General features: G+C 38.3%; 1 protein-coding gene across 3 annotated transcripts in view; it reads right to left on the bottom strand.

Annotated features, from left to right (window-relative positions):
* Window positions 1-18910, bottom strand: part of LOC137632760 (WD repeat-containing protein 20) — a 94630-nt gene that overhangs the window by 23750 nt on the left and 51970 nt on the right. For all 3 annotated transcript variants that reach the window (XR_011042116.1, XR_011042115.1, XM_068364838.1), the window contains exons 2-3: window positions 5809-5997; window positions 52-1326 (exon numbers count right to left, since the gene is read on the bottom strand). Coding sequence is in view for 1 of the 3 variants with exons in the window: in XM_068364838.1 (XP_068220939.1) it covers window positions 52-1326; window positions 5809-5997 (1464 nt within the window). In the remaining 2 variants the exon portion in view is untranslated. The remainder of the gene's footprint in view (window positions 1-51; window positions 1327-5808; window positions 5998-18910) is intronic.

Raw genomic sequence — 18910 nt, 5'->3', positions numbered from 1 at the left:
ATGCAGTCATAACTTTAAAAAAAAAGAGCTTCAGCCAATCAAATCACTTACCTGTTTGCCAGGTCTGCACCAGGTGAGTACACAGCCATCTTGACAGGACGTAACAACACAATCTTCTCTGAACACTAGGCCTGAGAGTCGCTCATGGCCAATCTTTTTACAAATCATGGGTTCTATCACAGGGCACTCGTCTAAGCGTGGACACAATGAAGTACCCATTGATTTAAAATTTTCATCAGATAAACACATGGAGCCTCCAACCTGATTTTTACTAATAGAAGATTTACAGTTTTGGGTAGAGTTTTTTGGTGCTAGGCTCAAACTTCTTTTATGGTCTTTGTCCAACTTTTCCTTGTCTTTTTTCTCACCAAAGTTAAGATTTGCTAGCTTTGCCGTTAACGAGTTTGTGGAGTGCGAGTGATGTGAAGAATCACTACCAACCGAAGACTCTTTTACGTTATTACACTTAGCATTGGCCACATGTCCCGTATGAAGGCTTCCTCCACTTCCACTCCCTCCCCCACTACTACTTACAACTGTACTCGATCTTGGTCGTCTATATGGCTGTGTTAATACATCATCTTTTAGGTCCCACAAACACAAAAAAGTGTCCTGGCCAACAGAGCCAAGTCTATAGCTTATTACATTCAACCCTAATCCATCTGAGGCAAAAGAGTTTCGATTCGAATTTGGCATTGAATTTGGTGCACTGTTATTAGGTTTATTCCCTCTAACATCATTTGTCAAGCTATTATGCTTGCTAGAGTCTTCATTGCACATATCAAAACCATCCAGTTCACTGTACAAAGTAGTAAAATTGTCAAATGCTACAACAGTCACCCAACTTTTATGGCCCTGTCCTCTGGCGACTACTCTCTTTTCTTGAAACGACCACACCGTTATAAGGTCATCCTCCCCTCCAGTCACAACATACCTGCCATCAGGGGACCAACAAACACACAATAATCCACCATAATAACTTCTCGCACTACCCAACAAATCCATAGTGTCAAAATTAAACACTCTTAAGGAACCATCCTGGGATACCACAGCCAAGTATTTTGAGCACGGTGAAAAGGCAAACTCATTGATGCTACCTTCACCAATGACCCATCTATACAGAGGGTTTCTGGTGCTTTTGGTCTTACAAGTATATACAGAGTAGCCATCACCCTGCTTGAAAAGCTGATAATGAGGTCTGTCAACACCACATAAAAGCTCTTCATTATAGGTGTACATATGACCACTACTATGTGCTGCTAAAAACTGATTAGGTGATCCCGGTATCCATCGCACACATGTAACTTTGGTCTTGTCTATCAATCTCTGCAAAATTGGAATAGATAATTAAAAGCCTTGACATCTTGGCAAGATAAAAGCATTTAATATGTAAAATATAGTATGCTGTTATCAATTGTGCATTTACAATTATGAACATTTACAAAATACTAATCTATCTTCAAGATACAGATGCTCCTAGCTTTGTGGTGGTTTTGCTTAATACAAGTCAACTTTAAGATGATTTTTGACAGAAAGAATTATTAAAATAAATTATAAGATACAGCTCTTTTCCTTAGTTATTACAGTACATGTACTGTAATCTTATTACTGTCTTTTATACGGCTTCCCGCTTCATGGATACTTTAGAACTTTGTAGAACTCCCAAAAGGGTTTAATCATATGAGGGTGATGGGAAAAAAATATTCCTGTAAAATAGTTAGAGCAAGCAACTGTACTTACAGTAGTGGCCTCTAATAAGAGTACAGGTATGTCACTAATATAGACTGACTACAGTAAAAGTGAAAAATCTCAAAAATAATACCCGCACATTACTGTACATGACAGTAGAATTTATTATCTATTAAGTTCTATTATTAAATATATAATTATGCTTTCTAAGAAGGTAACCCCTGATAAATTGAATACATCTCCATCAGAATGCTTTGATACAATACTTTATTTCATGTTACAAGGTAAAAGACTTATAAAGCTGAAAAAAAGGCCCGCGGAGCGAATATAAAAACTGCTCATGCAGTACTTATTAAAAAAGTCCAATGCAAATGCATCTATTTTCATTTGTTTTTGTATTGTTTTTTTTTTACGTTTCAATAACTTTTAAATCTTATAATATAACAAGCAAGAATAATTATTTGTTTGTTTATTTAGTGACATTTATTAGTTATTCATTTACTATTAATCATATATATTTTTCAACTGATATCAATTATTTCCATACTTGCCTTTGAATAGAATACAGTAATCTTTTAAAAAGTAACATCTTGACAACCTCTGAATAAAAAATTAAATTTTTGCTCGCCACCATCCGATCTCCCCAAACCTCCGAAGGACCACTGCTCTCCTACCCAGCTGCCATGTACCAAGAGGCGAGTGAAAAACAGAGATATCCAAGAGAACACCGACAACAAAGAATCAGAATTATTGTAACACTAACGGAATTTATTGCCTGGGTAGGGGGGACTAGTAAAGAAATAATCAATTTAATCTTAAAAATCCAGTTCATAATAAGAATCTTACCTTCAAATAGAAAATACTGAATAACACACTTCAAAGGGGAAAGGAAGGTAATAAACAAACAAAAAATAACATTCCCTCTATCTCTCACACTACAGAAAAATTACAATTGAATCAAGGCAATACAAAATCTAGTTATACAAGGCTCTCCTTAACGATTAGCAAAAACAGTTAGTTCTCTATCAACAATCTTTTAACAAAAGTAAAGTAGCTACTGCTCTGATATGTATGCTACTTTGACTCTTGATTACGCTAAGGAAGACCAAGCCTAAAGTGGCATGAGATTGAACTATGAGCTCTTTTAATATTCATCAGTTTTTTTATATTAGTCTATATGAAAATGAATTTCACTAAAGAAATTTAGTACAGTACTGTACATCTATTATCAGCAGTTCTAGTCAAATATTCCTCTAAGCTCAACTAAATAAAACTATTTTCAGAATCCCTGTCCAAAGAAGGAGGGGCAAAACTCCTAGGAAGACTAAATTACTGTAATATCAATTTTGGCCTTAAAATGAGGTGGCAGAGATAAGAGTAATTTTGATGGAGATTGAAGATGTCTTGAAATGTTGGGAGGAATATGTAAGGGACCTTTTTCGAGACAACAGGGGTATGAGACCAAGACTACACTAGATAAAAGGAAATAATTGGTGACAGAAATTTCAAATAGGGAAAAAGCCTAAGGAATGATTATATGACAATTGAAATTATATTAGTAAATGGGGATTTTGGTATAAGAAAGATTGTAGTTTTAGCTAAGCGTATATATGACACATGGTACATTCCTAGAGATGTATAAATCAATTTTCATATCAATACCTAAGAAACCCTGGTGCAGTAGAATGTAATTTATTTAGGACCATCAGCTTATGAGTCAAATCACAAAAATTATACTGAAATTAGGCAGACAACACAAGTGATCATTGCTGACACAGCCAAAAATTTACGACGACTTCTGGATACGGGGAACATAAAGATTGAATTAACGGGATTAAGATTAAATGTAATAAAAACTGAAGTGCTAGTGGCATCAAATACCCCAAAACCCCCAATATGCAATATAACAATAAAAGAATAAAGCAATGAAATACTTCTGTTTAACTGATTAGTATGGTGACTCTAGATTAAGAGCAAAATGAGAAATAAAGGGGAGAATCCTGATAGCCAAAAATGCTTTTAAAAACATGAAAAATATACAGACAAATAACAATTGGTGTGCAAACAAGAATTAAAGCTTTAAGAACATATGTATGGTCTACCGTTATGTTCGGATCAGCGCTGGACTATAACAAGAGAGCTGGGAAACAAGCTGAATGCAGCAGATAAGTGGTTTTACAGGAGGATGCTCAGAATATCTTGGAGGGACAGAGTAACAGATGAAGAGGTAATGGCAAGATTTAAGAGTGCAGAGAGCAATGGTAAAGGAAAAGAGAAGAGACAACCGAGTTTTGTTGGGCACATCATAAGAAGAAGGAAAATACACTAGAGCACTGGGAGAATAGAGGGAAGGAGATTGAGGGAGAAGCAGAGGACAAAGTACATGGACAGTATTTTGGTGTGCTTAGAGGGTAATTAAACTCTGAATGAAGTGATGCAAATGGCTAGAAACAGGGAGAGGTGGAGGTGACTGACACAGCACTTCAATAAGTAACTAAGTACTTCTTGGTCACAGTGCTTATAACTACCTAGTGAACTCTAACATATAACAGAATGAGAGGTATTGAACGTATCCTCTCTGGGACCAGAAGTCTAGGAGCACCAACACTGCTAACGTGTTTGCCTGGCATTTCCATAACAGCAGATCGGTCCCCGCCTGGGACCATGAGTTTTAGCTGTTTACTGGGGAGACCCCTGCAGAGGTAGGGCACCACAGTTGGGGGTTGGGCTTGCCAGGCTGACATTCTGGTGAGCCTCTATTCTGATGGAACTGGAATTAAAACCAGACACCTTTTAACCATTAAATAGAGCTCCAATGGCCCTGGCCCACCCTACCTCTTCTTGATCCTTGAAATTTGAAATCAGTTCATTTCTTCATATCAATTTGTGTCTAAGATTCATAAACTGGGCACCTTGAGATGCAAAGTACGAGATCAAAGCCCCAAGTAATTAGATTATCTACTGGGGACTTTTCAATGATAAATGCCACCAACACTTTAAAATCAAGATATGCATCCATTTAATCAAGGTCCACACACAGATGGCATCAAAGGGCTAATAAACAAACAGAGCCTTGACATGGAGCATGAGTGGGGACCGACATTGTTTAAATATAGGTTATTTGTCTGGCACTTGAGACAATATCTCATAAAATGACCAACAGAAGGCATAACCCTAACTCAATGTTCAAAGACAAAAATACATTAATCAATCAGGAAATAACTATACTAAAAAGAAACATGGGAAAAAAAAAAAACACTTAATTCAAACTCTTCCAGAGGTGTTTGAAGCTGAGTAAGAGGCAACTTAATCTGAATCTCTTTACAATAGTTAGTTTTCTCCTAGGATCCAACTATTTTCACTTGCCTCACAGTACATGGCAGGTGGGTGGAGTGTAGCAGTCCCTGGAGAATTGGCAGCAAGAGAATTTTTGGAATTTTCTGTTCAGAGGTTGTCAATTTCTATTCTAAGGAAAGATTCATGGAAATAATATGTACTGTACTACTGTATTCATATATTATTTACAGTACATCATTTTTAATAAACAATGAATTATTCAGAAAGTAAGCCTTGTGAATATGCATTTCATAGCAAATTTACTATGAAATGTATAAAAAACTAAACGTAGAACAAACAATTATTGTAATGTATACAGTAACTTTCATAAGACCTGGAGGCAAAAAAAAAATCCAGACTTTCTGTTCAATTATAAATTTATATTCCATCTTTTTTAATCTATTTACTGTAGATTGTATAACAAAAGAAACCTCAAGAGAAAAAAATTCATACAAGTATTACTATTAAAGGGTGGAGATTTACCAAACCAATGAGTAAAACTTAGACTCCTACAGACCTAGTCCGAATAAATTTGGAGATATACATGCATAAAGTTTAATTGATCAAAATTAAATTAAATATTAAAATCTATCATAAAAAAATATTATCTATGAAACCTGTTTCCTAAAATTAGAACAACAATGTCTCATAATGGCCACTGTAAAGATCTATATTCATCTTTTTTAAATCTATTGTCCATTTAATTTTGAAACACAAACCCCTAATCCAAGCAAAAGAAACATCAATACAAAGAGATTGTAGATTAATGAAAAGACCACTTACCTCGCCAGCATTATATGCTTTATTAATTTCTTTAGTTATGGGGTCAATAAGCTGTACCTGACCACCTAACAACCCAACGAGAAGAGACACGCCTTCCGGACTTGCAGTTGTCTTGTTAAAGTCATGGCAAGTCGGCACATCTTCTTTATTATATGCTCTCTTGTCTATGGGCTTCGATAGATCAGCAGCCTGTAAATATAGCAGAAATAGTAAGCATATTAATACTCTATTGCCATTTTAAATACACAACACCAAACACTAATCTTAATCCTCTGGCACCCATGGAATACACAGGGCTCCAATGAATTCACACCATATGCCTCTTTTCTGTGCCATCTCTTTGAGCTCAACCCAATTCTCAGATCCAAACCCTCTTCGCATTGTCATCAGCCAAGTTTCTCTTGGTCTACCATGTCCTCTCCTGCCCAGCTGATTGCATTCAATTCAGGGACATCATGGACTAACTCCTCCACCCTTCTTAAAATATGCACTATCTATCTCCATCTTGATAATCTAACAATATCGTTCACACAGGACAACCCTGCCATCTCACGAATTTATGAATTTTTTATATGGTGCTGCCCACTGATTCCCAAAATTCTTCACAATGCTTTATTCTCAAAAGCAAGAAATTTGGCATTAGTTGTTAAAATGCTGCACCTCAACTGGTTCCCACAAGTTAATATGGATCTTACAATTTAAATGTATATTTTTATTTTGTTGTGAACTGATATTCGATTTGACCTCGAACCGTTTTTAGCATGACCCTTTTTTGTTTTGCCCTCCCTATTTTCGCCTTGAATTCTATAACTAGTAATCCGTTGTTGATAATGATGGTTGCTAAATATTTGAAAGAGTTTGAGTTGGGTAAGAGTAATCTCATAAGGCAGTTTGTCTGCATGACCTCAGTCTTTCTCTGGTTGATAACCAATCCAGCTTTTCTTCCCTCCAGTACTAACCTATCAATCATTTCCTGCATTCAGCCATTGTAGAGATGATTAAAATTATATCTTCTGCATATTCAGGATCACAACCTCTGGTGCCCCTTTCCATTGAATGCCATTATTCATTCCTTGCATTACCTCGATGATGACAATCAATCACCACAATAAACAGTGGAGGGAGTAGTATTCCACCTTATAGTACTCTGGTCTTGATTTCAACAAGTTCCACTTTGACATATCCATTATGTTGTTTATAATCTTTATTGGTATCCCATAGTGCCTCAGAAACTTCTTCAACATACTAGGTGGAATACTATCAAATGATTTCTCAAAATCCACAAAGCATAAAACAAGAGGTAATTTTAGTTCGTTACACTGTTGCGCTACGTCGTAGAATATAAATTCTATTGTCACATCCTTTAACCTTTCTGAAACCTACTTGCTCTTTTCCAAGTATTCTATCTATTAAAGGTTCTTTTCTATTCGATATTACCTTGGAAAAAAATTTCCAACCTACAGGTGAAATTGTGATCCCATGCAAATCCCCAGTCTCTCAAATCTCCCTCCTTGGGTACTCTAACAATGATCCCCTTCTTTTTTCATTCAAACACTATGACACAAATATTTAGCTGCATATAACAATAAAACTTTTAATTTTGCTAAACCATAATCTATCCAAGTACTTGTCACTTCTATTTTCTTGGCAGGCCTCGAAATTAATCCAACTGGATAGTACAGGCCACAATATAATTCCTCTTAGTTTCTCCAATTAAGTACTTATTTTTTACCATTTTTTTTTTAATAAAAGTAATTATCTCCTAAATTTTAACTTTCATATGAAACAGATATCAGGTTATTATAAATGTTGTTTTGCTTACAGTATTAAAGGATATAATAATGTTTTATTATAGTATTTCCTTATTTTTGTTATTTTCAGTTGGATTTGTTTGTATCTAAAAAAAAGTTTAAGTTTATGACCTTCTATGGTATTTTTTCAAATTTGAAATAATTTTGACATTTGAATTATGTGAAACAATGATATAAACCATCTGAACATTTGTTCCTAAATATATTTCAAATACTTGTCCTTTAATGGGAGTGTTGTACTTTATGTTTTCAGCATAGCTGAAACTCGGCTATTAAAATTACAGTATAATGAGGTACAGGTACTGGTAGGGGTGGGGATGCACCATCAGCACACCGAGTTACCACTTTATTTCCAGCTCCCATATAGCACAGACATATTTCCGGCAATCGGCTGTTTTAATCGTTTCCCTTTCTTTCGGATAACTTATTGGCAGATACTTATGTGTGAGAGAGATTAAGGATAGGATTTGGAGTTGTTACCAAATAACTCTAACTGTGAGACAGATGTTTGTGCAACCCGCCAATATCTGCATTCTTGTTTCTTTAAGACAAGAGTCCTGTTTGCTGTTTATTCCCTCGAGTGTGTGGCCTTGTGACAACGAAAACGTAACCTTGATCGTTGTGCTCTGTCAGAGGAAGAAGGCTTTGCTGTCACCAAGTGTAAAGGGAAGGACACTGCCCGAACCCAGGAAGGTTCTTTTGGAAGAAACTGTGAGTCCCATACATAAATAAGTACGCACACCATAGGTCAGGTTGAAGGCTGCCACCCTTGCCCACAACCTTCAAAGAATTACAGAGACGTCTTTCCCCCAGAAAGATAAAATGACCTGTAACTTCTCACATGAGAGTAGGAGTCCAAGCTTCATGAGATACTGTACTGTATTGACCTATTCTTGTACTGTACATCATTTCATAGGAGCTGCAGCATTGTAACAAAACCTAACCGTTACCCGGGGGAGGGTTTCAGTATGAGATATAAGAGCCCACGCTCCTGTTGCCAGTGCTAAGGTCAATGTAAAATCATGTACAAGCAATGCCATTCAAGACCTAAGGGTTGCCTTTGTCTCTTTCCTGCGTCAGGAGATTCCCAGTAATGTTGAGAGAACCACAGGTATGTTAAAGGGTTTCCCCTTTGGAATACAGTCCTGGTATGTTCTCACCTCATAAGAGATACAAGAGGCTTTGTACCACGAAGTTTCCAACCCCGAGAATATGTTCCAGTACGTGGTTTGGCGATACACACACCTGCCTTCTATGCTTGGTCTTGTAAGGAACTGAACATGCAGGAGGATAGGTGCTACCTTCCTTCCCTTCCCTTTCGAAGAGAGTTCATCCCCGACCCAGCTTTCCATATCGCCACCAGTCTATATGCCCTTAGTCACAGCTTGAACGGTCCCAGCACAACCAGTCACTGCAGAATTGATCTTCTACGCGCTGATTGTACACCACACAATTGGACCCCTCGTGATTGAATCTATTGTCCCCATTCCTCAGTGACTTTCAGGTTACAGAACTACTGTACTGGTATCTGCTTCATTCCAGCATCTCTAGTCCATGATACTGGTGAAAGAGGAACCTATGGTTCTTCTCATCACTTGCAAGGGCTCAAATTTTCCCTTTACAAGTTCCAAGGTTTCCTTGTGGTATTCTCTTCATATTTCATTTTCATGATAACTGCCTGATTACATTTTCTCCCCTCAAGACAAAATTCCCTGTGCTTGTTCTCCACAATCACTGTTTCAAATATCAAGCAAGCGATTAGAAACCTATTATCGGGAACCATGCAAACTGGAATCAGGTAATCTGAAACCATACGAATGGAAACCTCAAAATCAGAACTTACATTCATTCTTCAGATGATCGTGACTTCAGAGTCACCAGGGAACTACATCGACATATATTTTCCAGTTCGAGGTCCTAAACTTTGGACTGGCCACTGCCCCAAGTGTTCATTTGTATCAACCTGGGCTCATGCCATAAAAATCAGTCTCCTTCGATACCTGGACGATTAGCTAATCCTCCCTTACTCTTAGAAGCAACTGCTTCAGTACAGAGATGGGATTCTGGCTTTTTGCCATAATCTGGAGATTGTGGTAAATTGGGAGAAGCCCCCATTCTAACCCAAGCAGAGGATGGAGTATCTGGGAATGCTGATAGATACAACAGCAGTAATAGGTTGTGGTGGCCTATTTGGTAATGTCCCTTGTTAGTGATCACCAGACTGGAGTTCGAGTCCCGCTTAAATTCGTTGATTCCTTTAGGGGCTACAACCTCACCATCATTGTGAGCTAAGGATGGGGGGTTTGGGGGAGCGTATAGGTCTATCTGCCGAGTCATTAGGAGCCAATGCCTGGCCCTTCCTGGTCCTATCTTGGAAGGAGAGGGGGCTTGGGCACTGATCATATGTATATATAGTCTCTAGGGCAATGTCTTGCTTGATGGGGCAATTTCACTGTCCCTTGCCTCTGCCATTCACGAACAGCTATGAAAATAAAAAGGTCTTTCTATAAGACTACCTCACCAGCACACTCGGATCGTAGCTGATACTAAGAGAATACTTTGTAAAAAATAGAAGACAATTTGTTGAGCAAATAAAATTCTTTATAATGGAGGTGGAATCAACTATATCCAGCTTGGATACAGCCTGAAACAAGGGTCAATTAAGCCTCTATGGCTATTTATTACCTTCATGAATGTTTTAGTGTGAGAGGTTATAGAATGGCACAAGAAGTTAGAGTAAAGTTGACTAGATAGGAATATACTATAGGTTGAAGGGGGTGCATAAGTGCTGATGCTTGCCAATGATACAGTACCATACAGAATGAGGTTAATGGAGAGATATGGTACTATAGTAAGTAATGAAAGAGTTGGAGATATTGAAAAGGCAGTAAAGAAATTAATGAGTTAAAAAGTACAGTTCAGTATTTGCAAAAGGCAAAAATCTACCAGTGACCCTTTTCCTTTTTCACTGACCTGCACACTTTTGTGCAATATCAAAACCAGTTGTAATCACTTTCTGATAGTTCCAAGCTTTTAAAAAAGGCAGGGCCTGGGATTGGACTGCAATAATATGCAATACACAACAAAACATACAATGTACTTTGTATCTTTCCATTTCTTTGTTAATGATTAGCATATCCTCTTTTTGGTCTCAAATCTTTATGTGAACACTCATTGTTTACTAGGTCATGCTCCACAATTACTATATTTGTTAGTTCAATATTTTTTCTCTCCCATTAACAAACAGTTTTCTGATCTTTAGTCATCTATATCTAAGGTCAATTCCTCTAAAGTTAAGCATCTTCCACTTCCCTTACTGTAAGAGAAAATAATTCTTCCCAACTACTGACTCGTGGTAAGCTAGAATACACAATTGATGCGGGTTCTCTCTTTGTCTACCTTTTCGCCAGATGATTTCCTATCCAAAATGATGGTCATTGTAAGAAATAGAAGTTATGATGTAACAATTCATGTCATTCACATACAACATGAATATGAGCTTAATCTTCCATATATGGTGGATTAATAGGGACTCCGGGATATCATACTTATGAATTATCCTTCCAAAAGTAGATCGATCTATCTCAAATTAGCTTAAGGCTCATTAAACTTCAAAACAGTTCTTTTGGCAACCGTCAAACAATGTCCCAGAAAAAGTAAAAGATATAAAAACAATGAATTTCAAAAGCAATTTTTATGCATTACAAACCAGAGTCCTATAAAATTGGGAACAGGTTCTTCAGCACAAGTTGAAATAAATGTTGAATTCTTTAATGAGGTACATGACTCTCTGTCAAGGACCTCACTTTAGACCTTTGGTCAGGACCAAGAGGTGTGGTTAAAGTGGGAAGTTTAACTTTAAAGGACCCAGGTTTGTAAAGCTTTTAAATTTTTGTTCCTATGCATATACAAACCTTTTGTCTTTTAAAATAGGTTTACTCATTTATTCATGGGTAGGATGCACGCCTTGAACCTAACTAATCTGCAGTATTCTTTTTCTTCCCTGGAATACAACAGTCTCCCTGATCCCGTACCAAAGCTAGGGAGATACTCCACCATCCTACTATCATCCCATCATAGAGATGGGTGGGCTTAACATGATAAGGCTTGAACTGTACTTGGTATGTATTTGGTGTTTGGTCAAAGTATGAATTCTTTTCCCTAGAAGGGGAGCTGCAGTCCAGAATGAAATTCGTAAAAGTATGATGACCATGAAGGGAGGATGGGGGAGAAGTACTGCTTATAGATCTAGTCTAATAAGAATTATGCAAAGAAGTGTAGCTTACAGCATTAATGTCATATCCAGCAAGTAACTGTACTACCCGCTTCATGGCTAAGAGAGGGAAAGAAAGGAAGAAGCAGAAGAGCCAGTCATTCTACCTTTCATATTTTCAAGTTACCATAGACAGCAGACTTTCTGTCCTGTATGGCAGTTGAGCTGGCTTCACAACTACTTGAGCATCCACCACAGTAGAAAAAACAAACAAAAAAAGTCAAGGGACTTGAGGGTACAGTATAGGCCTACTCCTGCAAGTAAAACGCTGTGAAGGTTGTTTGACATTCCTAAACTCCAGCATTCAGCAAGATTCCTATTGAAAGCCAAGGTGAGCTCTTGTCCAAGCTATTATCTCAACCCTCTCAGCAGCATTCTTCACTACTCTTTCTTGGTTCTTCCAGCGCTAAGGAAGTGACATTGAAGGTCAGGCCTGAGATAATGAATCCTCTTTGGAGACCTCACAGGACACTAAAGCATCTTTCGATTAGCATCCGACGCTTCGAGTAGAGGGAATGGAGGTGGTCTTGAAACTAGGGTCATGTCTCAACAGGTTCTAGGTTTTGGCCATGAGAGACTATGCAACTCTCCTAGTCTCTTGTCCAATGCTAAGACTAGAGAAAAGACAGTCTTGAGAGTCAGATCTCTGTCTGAAGACCTTCTCAAAGGCTTGTGTGGGGACATACGTAAATGTCTTGAGAACGAGTCACATACCATTATGGGGGCCAAAGGACCCTGGATGGGGCAGACTGCACAAGCTCAACATGAGTATAGAGAATTCCCATGAGGAAGAGAGGTCTATGGCCTTCAGTCAAAAGACCGTATTCAAGGCCAAGTGGTAGCCTTTTACAGCCACGCCTAAGAGGTACCTCTCTTGATCGGTGCTAGAGATAACACTACTGGAGAAGTACCTTTTTGGCGACATCAATCACAGAAAATAACCCCCTTTCCACAGTACACTGTTACAAAGGAACGCTGCACGTATCCAGACATCTCTTGTGCAGTCTTTCACGAAAAAAAACTTCCGCTCGGGAGATTCTGGATAGTCTCCAACCATGAAGTGCAAAAAACTTTCACAGATTGGTGGTACCTCTCAGATAATTCTCTCGGGGCCTCAACTAAAAGTGCTAGTGGATTGGGATACAATTTGGCATGTGGGCATCTGGAAGCAGCTACAGTATTTGAGGCCTGATCAACACTCTTGAACGGGGGGAAAAAACACCCTAGTTGTGAATAGGTAGATTCCCAGTGATCCCTACAGGGGAAGCAAACTTTTTGCTACACATGGATGTACAGACCACTCCACCCCTGCAACCTGCCCCTGGTTATTGAGTGTGTCCTAGTACCTAGCTGACAGCTCTACGGAATGGTATACTGTACTGCACTGCCCAGATATGCACCTGCATTGTCAACTTTCAAAAGGGGATAAAAACTGTGCCCTCTGCTTTTTAATATAGGCTACTACTATGGTGTTCTCTCTCCTCAACACTACTGCGTACCTCCTCAGACATTCTTGGAATGCTTGCAGAGCTAGAAATATGACTGGATTTTCAGGACGTTGATATGTAGATGCGTTACTCCTACTAACCACATACAGTACCAGAGGTGACCATTATCATTATCATTACTATAATCCATTTCGTTTAGCGAGGCAGATTTGCACCGACTCGCAGGGGTAACCTTTTAGCTCGGAAAAGTTTCCTGATCGCTGATTGGTTAGCATTATCTTGTCCAACCAATCAGCGAGCAGGAAACTTTTCCGAGCTAAAAGGGCACCCCTGCGAGTCGGTGCAAATCTGCCTCGCTAAAAGAAATGGACTATAGTTAAGCTACAGGCCTAGTAGGAAAAGCAGGATGCTATAAGCCCAAGGGCTCCAATAAGGAAAATTAGCCCAGTGAGGAAAGGAAATAAATAAACTATATGGAAAGTAATAAACAATTGAAATAAAATATTTTAAGAAAAGTAACAACATTAAAACAGATCTTTCATAAATAAACTATAAAAAGAGACTTATGTCAGCCTGTTCAACATGAAAACACTTACTGCAAGTTAGAACTTTTGAAGTTCTACCTATTCAACTATTCGATTAGCAAGATCATTCAAGAACTTGGTCGAGTTGGAATAAAACTTTTAGAATACTGTGTAGAATTGAGCCTCATGATGGAGAAGGCCTAACTATTAGAATTAGCTGCATACCTAGTATTACCAACGGGATGGTACTGTCCAGGAAGATCTGAATGCAAAGGATGGTCTGAATTATGAAAAATCTTATGTAATGTCCATAACGAACTAATTGAACAACGGTGCCAGATATCATCTAGATCAGAAAAAAAAAATCTAATAAACCATAAGTTCCTGTCCAACAGATTAAGATGAGAAGCAGGAGCTGAAGACCAGACAGGAGGACAACACTCAAAATATGGTAGAGTAAAAGAAAATATTTCTTAAGAAATTATTGATCACCGAAAATATTAAAAGACTTTCTCAGTAAGCCAAATATTTGTGTGTAGACACAAACAATGTGTTTCTCAAAAGTAAATTTGCCGTTGAGAATCATACCTAAAAATTTCAAGTCATACAGAGTTAAAGAAACATTATCAATGCTGAGACCTTGATGTTGAGAATCCACTGTCCCTGATCTACTTACAATCATACTTTGAGTTTTGTTAGGATTCAACTTCAAGACCCATAATTTGCACCAGGCACTAATTTTAGCTAGATCTCTGCTAAGGGATTTAGCAACCCCAGATCTATATTCAGGAGATGGAGTTGATGTAAAGAGTAGCATCATCTGCATAGGCAACAAGTTTTTTTCTGGGTCAAACCACATGTCGTGTGTATATAGTATGAAAAGTAATGGGCCAAATATATATATATATATATATATATATATATATATATATATATATATATATATCGCATGAAAATTTAATGGGCCAAGAACACTACCCTTAGGAACACCTGATATCACATTCCTATACTCACTATGGTGCCCCCCCCAATTGTTTAAGTTTGAAAACTAGGCCTCATGATTAACACGGTCAAACACAGCCCTAAAATTAAGGCCAATAATAAAAAATTCCTAACCACAATCAAGGGATTTCTGTACAGCATTGGAGATTATAAGATGGACTTCAAATGCTCCAAGGCCTTTACGAAAGCCAAATTGTAAACTAGGGAACAGATGATTACCTTCCCCACAACTATCTAAATGTTTTGCCTAAAGAGGTTCATAAACTTTTAAATTTTATGGGAGTTATGGAAATTGGGCGGCAATCAGTTGGACTTGAGCTACCACAAACACATTTACATAATGGAGTAACATTACCTATTCTCAAAAAAGTGCTAGAAGCTCCTCATCTTGATAACTTGCGCAAAATATCAGATAACTTTGAAGCTAAGAAAGCTGCAGTCTTTATAAAAAACAAAGGAAAAATACCATTTGGGTCTACACCTCTGTAAGCATCAAGGGCCATCAAGAGAGCTTTAATTTCATGAAATCAAAAAGCTAAACTAGTTAGTTTAACCTCAGGAAAACAAGAATGAGGAAGATCAAGTTTCTCATTACTCAGCTACCGTCAAACACATCAGCCAAAGGGTTGGCCTTTTCTTTGGACAATGAGTGGCAGAGCACTCTGGTTCAAGTAAAGAATGATCTGTTGCAGCTACACCAAAGAGTGCAGATTTATGAGTAGCCCACCATTTATATTCCTGAGTTTTACCAGAAAGGGTTTCTTTTATGGTTAAATTGTATTCCTTTACAGTTGAAGCGTAACCTCTCTGTGCAAAAGATCTAAGCTGAGAATAGTTGTTCCAAGTCAAATCTGATGTTACCCTTCCAAAGATGATAGGCCTACTGCTTCTCAAAATAAACATGTCTACAATTATCATTGAACCAGGGTTTATCTTACACTCAGTACCTTAGCACACGAGAAGGGATACGTCTAACAATTATGTTGAATAGATTTTCATTTAAAGGAACAACAGGATCGACACTATCATGCAATTGCGACCAATTCAAACCAAAAAAAAAGCACTCAAAATGCCATTCCAGTCCGCTTGATATTTTATAGAAATCTTAGATTAGTATGATACAACAGGGACAGGCTGCTCAGTCTTCACTAGTAATTGACTCAAGGCATGATCAGATGTCCCAACTGGAGAACCAATCATACTTGTTATAATGCCAGAGGAATTGGTCCAAGCAGTTACCAGGCCTGTGAGTAGCTTCACTTATGATTTGCACACAGTCTGATTCAGAGGCAAAGTCCAAAGGTCTTAAGCCATGGCAATCAGTAGGAGAAACAGAATTCAACCACTCCCTATAGTGAGCATTGAAATCACCAACAAAAACAAAAGAGGCCTTTTTATCATCTTGTATCTTAGCCTTAATGGTGAGAAGACAATCAAATATAGAATCATCCATGTCTGGATTTTGGTAGATCGAACACAAATATAAGTTTTTTGGCCTGCCACAAACTTTTATTACCCAAAATTCATGACATTCACATTCTAAGCAGGACTTATGAGAAGCAGAGTACTGTCCTAATATACACCGCCATTCCCCTGGCCCTAGGAATGGCAACCCTGAGTGATTGTCTGATGGAAAGACTTGCTGCTGCTATATCTATCAACATGCCCAGATACTTCTGTCGCTGCTTAAGTATGAGATTTGACTTCCTACAAATTTATCACAAGGCCCAGACCATGACAACATATGAGAAGCCAATCCCAATAATGTAGCAATTGACTCACTAAGAGGGCTAGCATCGTTGAGATACATCAAGGCTAGGATCAGCCAATCGTCATGATACTTAATCACAGGTAAGTAGACACAAGCTACCATCAGAGTAAGCACCCAAGTGAACAACTAGGGAACAGAACTGTACAGTCAAACACAGGGTCTTGAACTGGTACAATGTACCAATGAGGAAGAAGCTGATGTACTACAGAGACAACTGATGACTTGGTACTTGGAACTTATTCTTCAGATCCATTAAAAGGATGAAATCTTTGATTGAACTCTGCACAGGCAGTACTGTTTCCATCCTTAACTCTATTTATTGAACAAACTGGTTCAGCGGAGAGAGGTCAATTACTGTGACTTCTCCAAAAAGAAGTCAACTGTAGAAACTTGGAGACCAGTCTCAAATGACTGAGTTCATTCTTCTCTAGCACTAATTTCACCTTTGCCAAAGCTAGAACTTTCGATGATTTTGAATCGTTCCTATACCCTACCAGACTGTGAGATTGAGAATCGGCAATCCAGGTGAGGTAGGAAGTACCCGTCTCAAAGGACATTCGCTCCTCATGACTCGGCACCATGTCTCTGCCAGGTTGCCCAATGGCATGATAGGCATTCCATTCTAAACGCAGCAGAAGGGGGATACCGGCATATAAATGTCACACACTACTTTGGTTCCTAACCTGAATAGGTTGGGTGTCAATAAAGGGTTATGCACATACAGAATCTCCACATGAGAAAGAGGTCATACTTAGCCCAGCTCGGGATCTAGTGAAAGTTGCAGCGGCTTTCTTTACTCCCAATATAGCAAGTATGGCTCCACACACCATCAAAGATCCAGAGTCCTTTAAAGATATTGCCCAATGTATCACGGAGTCTTGTGAAGCAGTTCTTCACTTCACCAACCCCTACAAGCAACTACTTGAAAAGAGAGATATGGCTGCCCACACTGACATGTTTCAAAGTGGCAAAGCTACCTCTGAACATACTTGTTTTGAGAATTAGGAAAACAAAGCATCACTCATCTTCAAAACTCAGTTAGCTCCCTGGTTTTCTCAGTGGTCTGCCAAGTCTACTCCCCACTAGACAGCACAACACTCTTAAACTTCACCAAAAACTTTGAGATCAATAACTGTCTTCCTTTCAAACTTCATTACCTCAGTCCGACTGACCATTGGTCAAACCATGAGAGAGCTTGGATGGCAGCCTTGGCAGAAGACTCCATGGCCAAGAAGGATGAACCTTCTGATTTCAAATTCTCTCCAAGGGGTTTCCCCTTGACAGTGCACACACCACCAGGTCAACCTAAAGAGGTGAAGATGAAGCAAACTCTGACACATAGAACCTTCAGCACCTCAACTACAATGGGGGGGGCAGGAACTTGTTTAACTGACTGGAAGCCAAATTTCTTAGATCCATAAATCTGATCGTCAATTCCATTCAGGTTAATCTGGCAAGGTATGACCAAGGCCGGTCAAGAAGGCCTCAACTCTCTAGGGGCACCGAAGTATCAATCATTGACCAAAGTACTGCAGGCGGTGTCAAGGTCACCTCACCCAGTTGATTACGTGTTCAGCACAAGAATGTTCACAAAGGAACTCTACAATGTAAAATAAGAAAGGTATACAGTAGCTAGGAAAAATACAAATAACTTTCTCAAATCTTTTTTAGATTTTCTTAATAAACCTGCAATTCAGGTAAACCACTCACACAGCTAATTACGGTAATTGTCTTATATCTCTTATTTGTAAAAATGATATTTTAATTATAAAATAAATTTTTGAATATACTTACCCGGTGAATATATAATAGCTGCAACTCTGTTGCTCAACAGACAAAAAACAGTAAAAACTCGCCAGCGCTCGCTATACAGGTTGCGGGTGTGCCCACCAGCGCCAACTGTCGGCCAGATACCACTCTCGATGTAAACAAAGACTTAATTTCTTCTCATCCCACTGCGTCTCTATTGGGGAGGAAGGGAGGGTCGTTTAATTTATATATTCACCGGGTAAGTATATTCAAAAATTTATTTTATAATTAAAATATTTTTAAATATTTAACTTAGCCGGTGAATATATAATAGCTGATTCACACCCAAGGAGGTGGGTAGAGACCAGAATTAAATATGTTTACATCGTATAAGCTAAGAGTTTTTTATTTCATTTTGGCAGTTATCAATATAACAAAACCAAAATAAATAGGTACCTGGTAAGGAAGTCGACTTAGACGATTACTCTGCCTTGTAAGTACGTCTTCCTTACGGAGCCCAGCGA

Source organism: Palaemon carinicauda, chromosome 42 (assembly GCF_036898095.1).
Source record: "Palaemon carinicauda isolate YSFRI2023 chromosome 42, ASM3689809v2, whole genome shotgun sequence".
Lineage (NCBI taxonomy): Eukaryota > Metazoa > Arthropoda > Malacostraca > Decapoda > Palaemonidae > Palaemon > Palaemon carinicauda.
The sequence above is the reverse complement of the archived record's forward strand: the minus strand, read 5'-3'. Positions and strand labels throughout refer to the sequence as shown.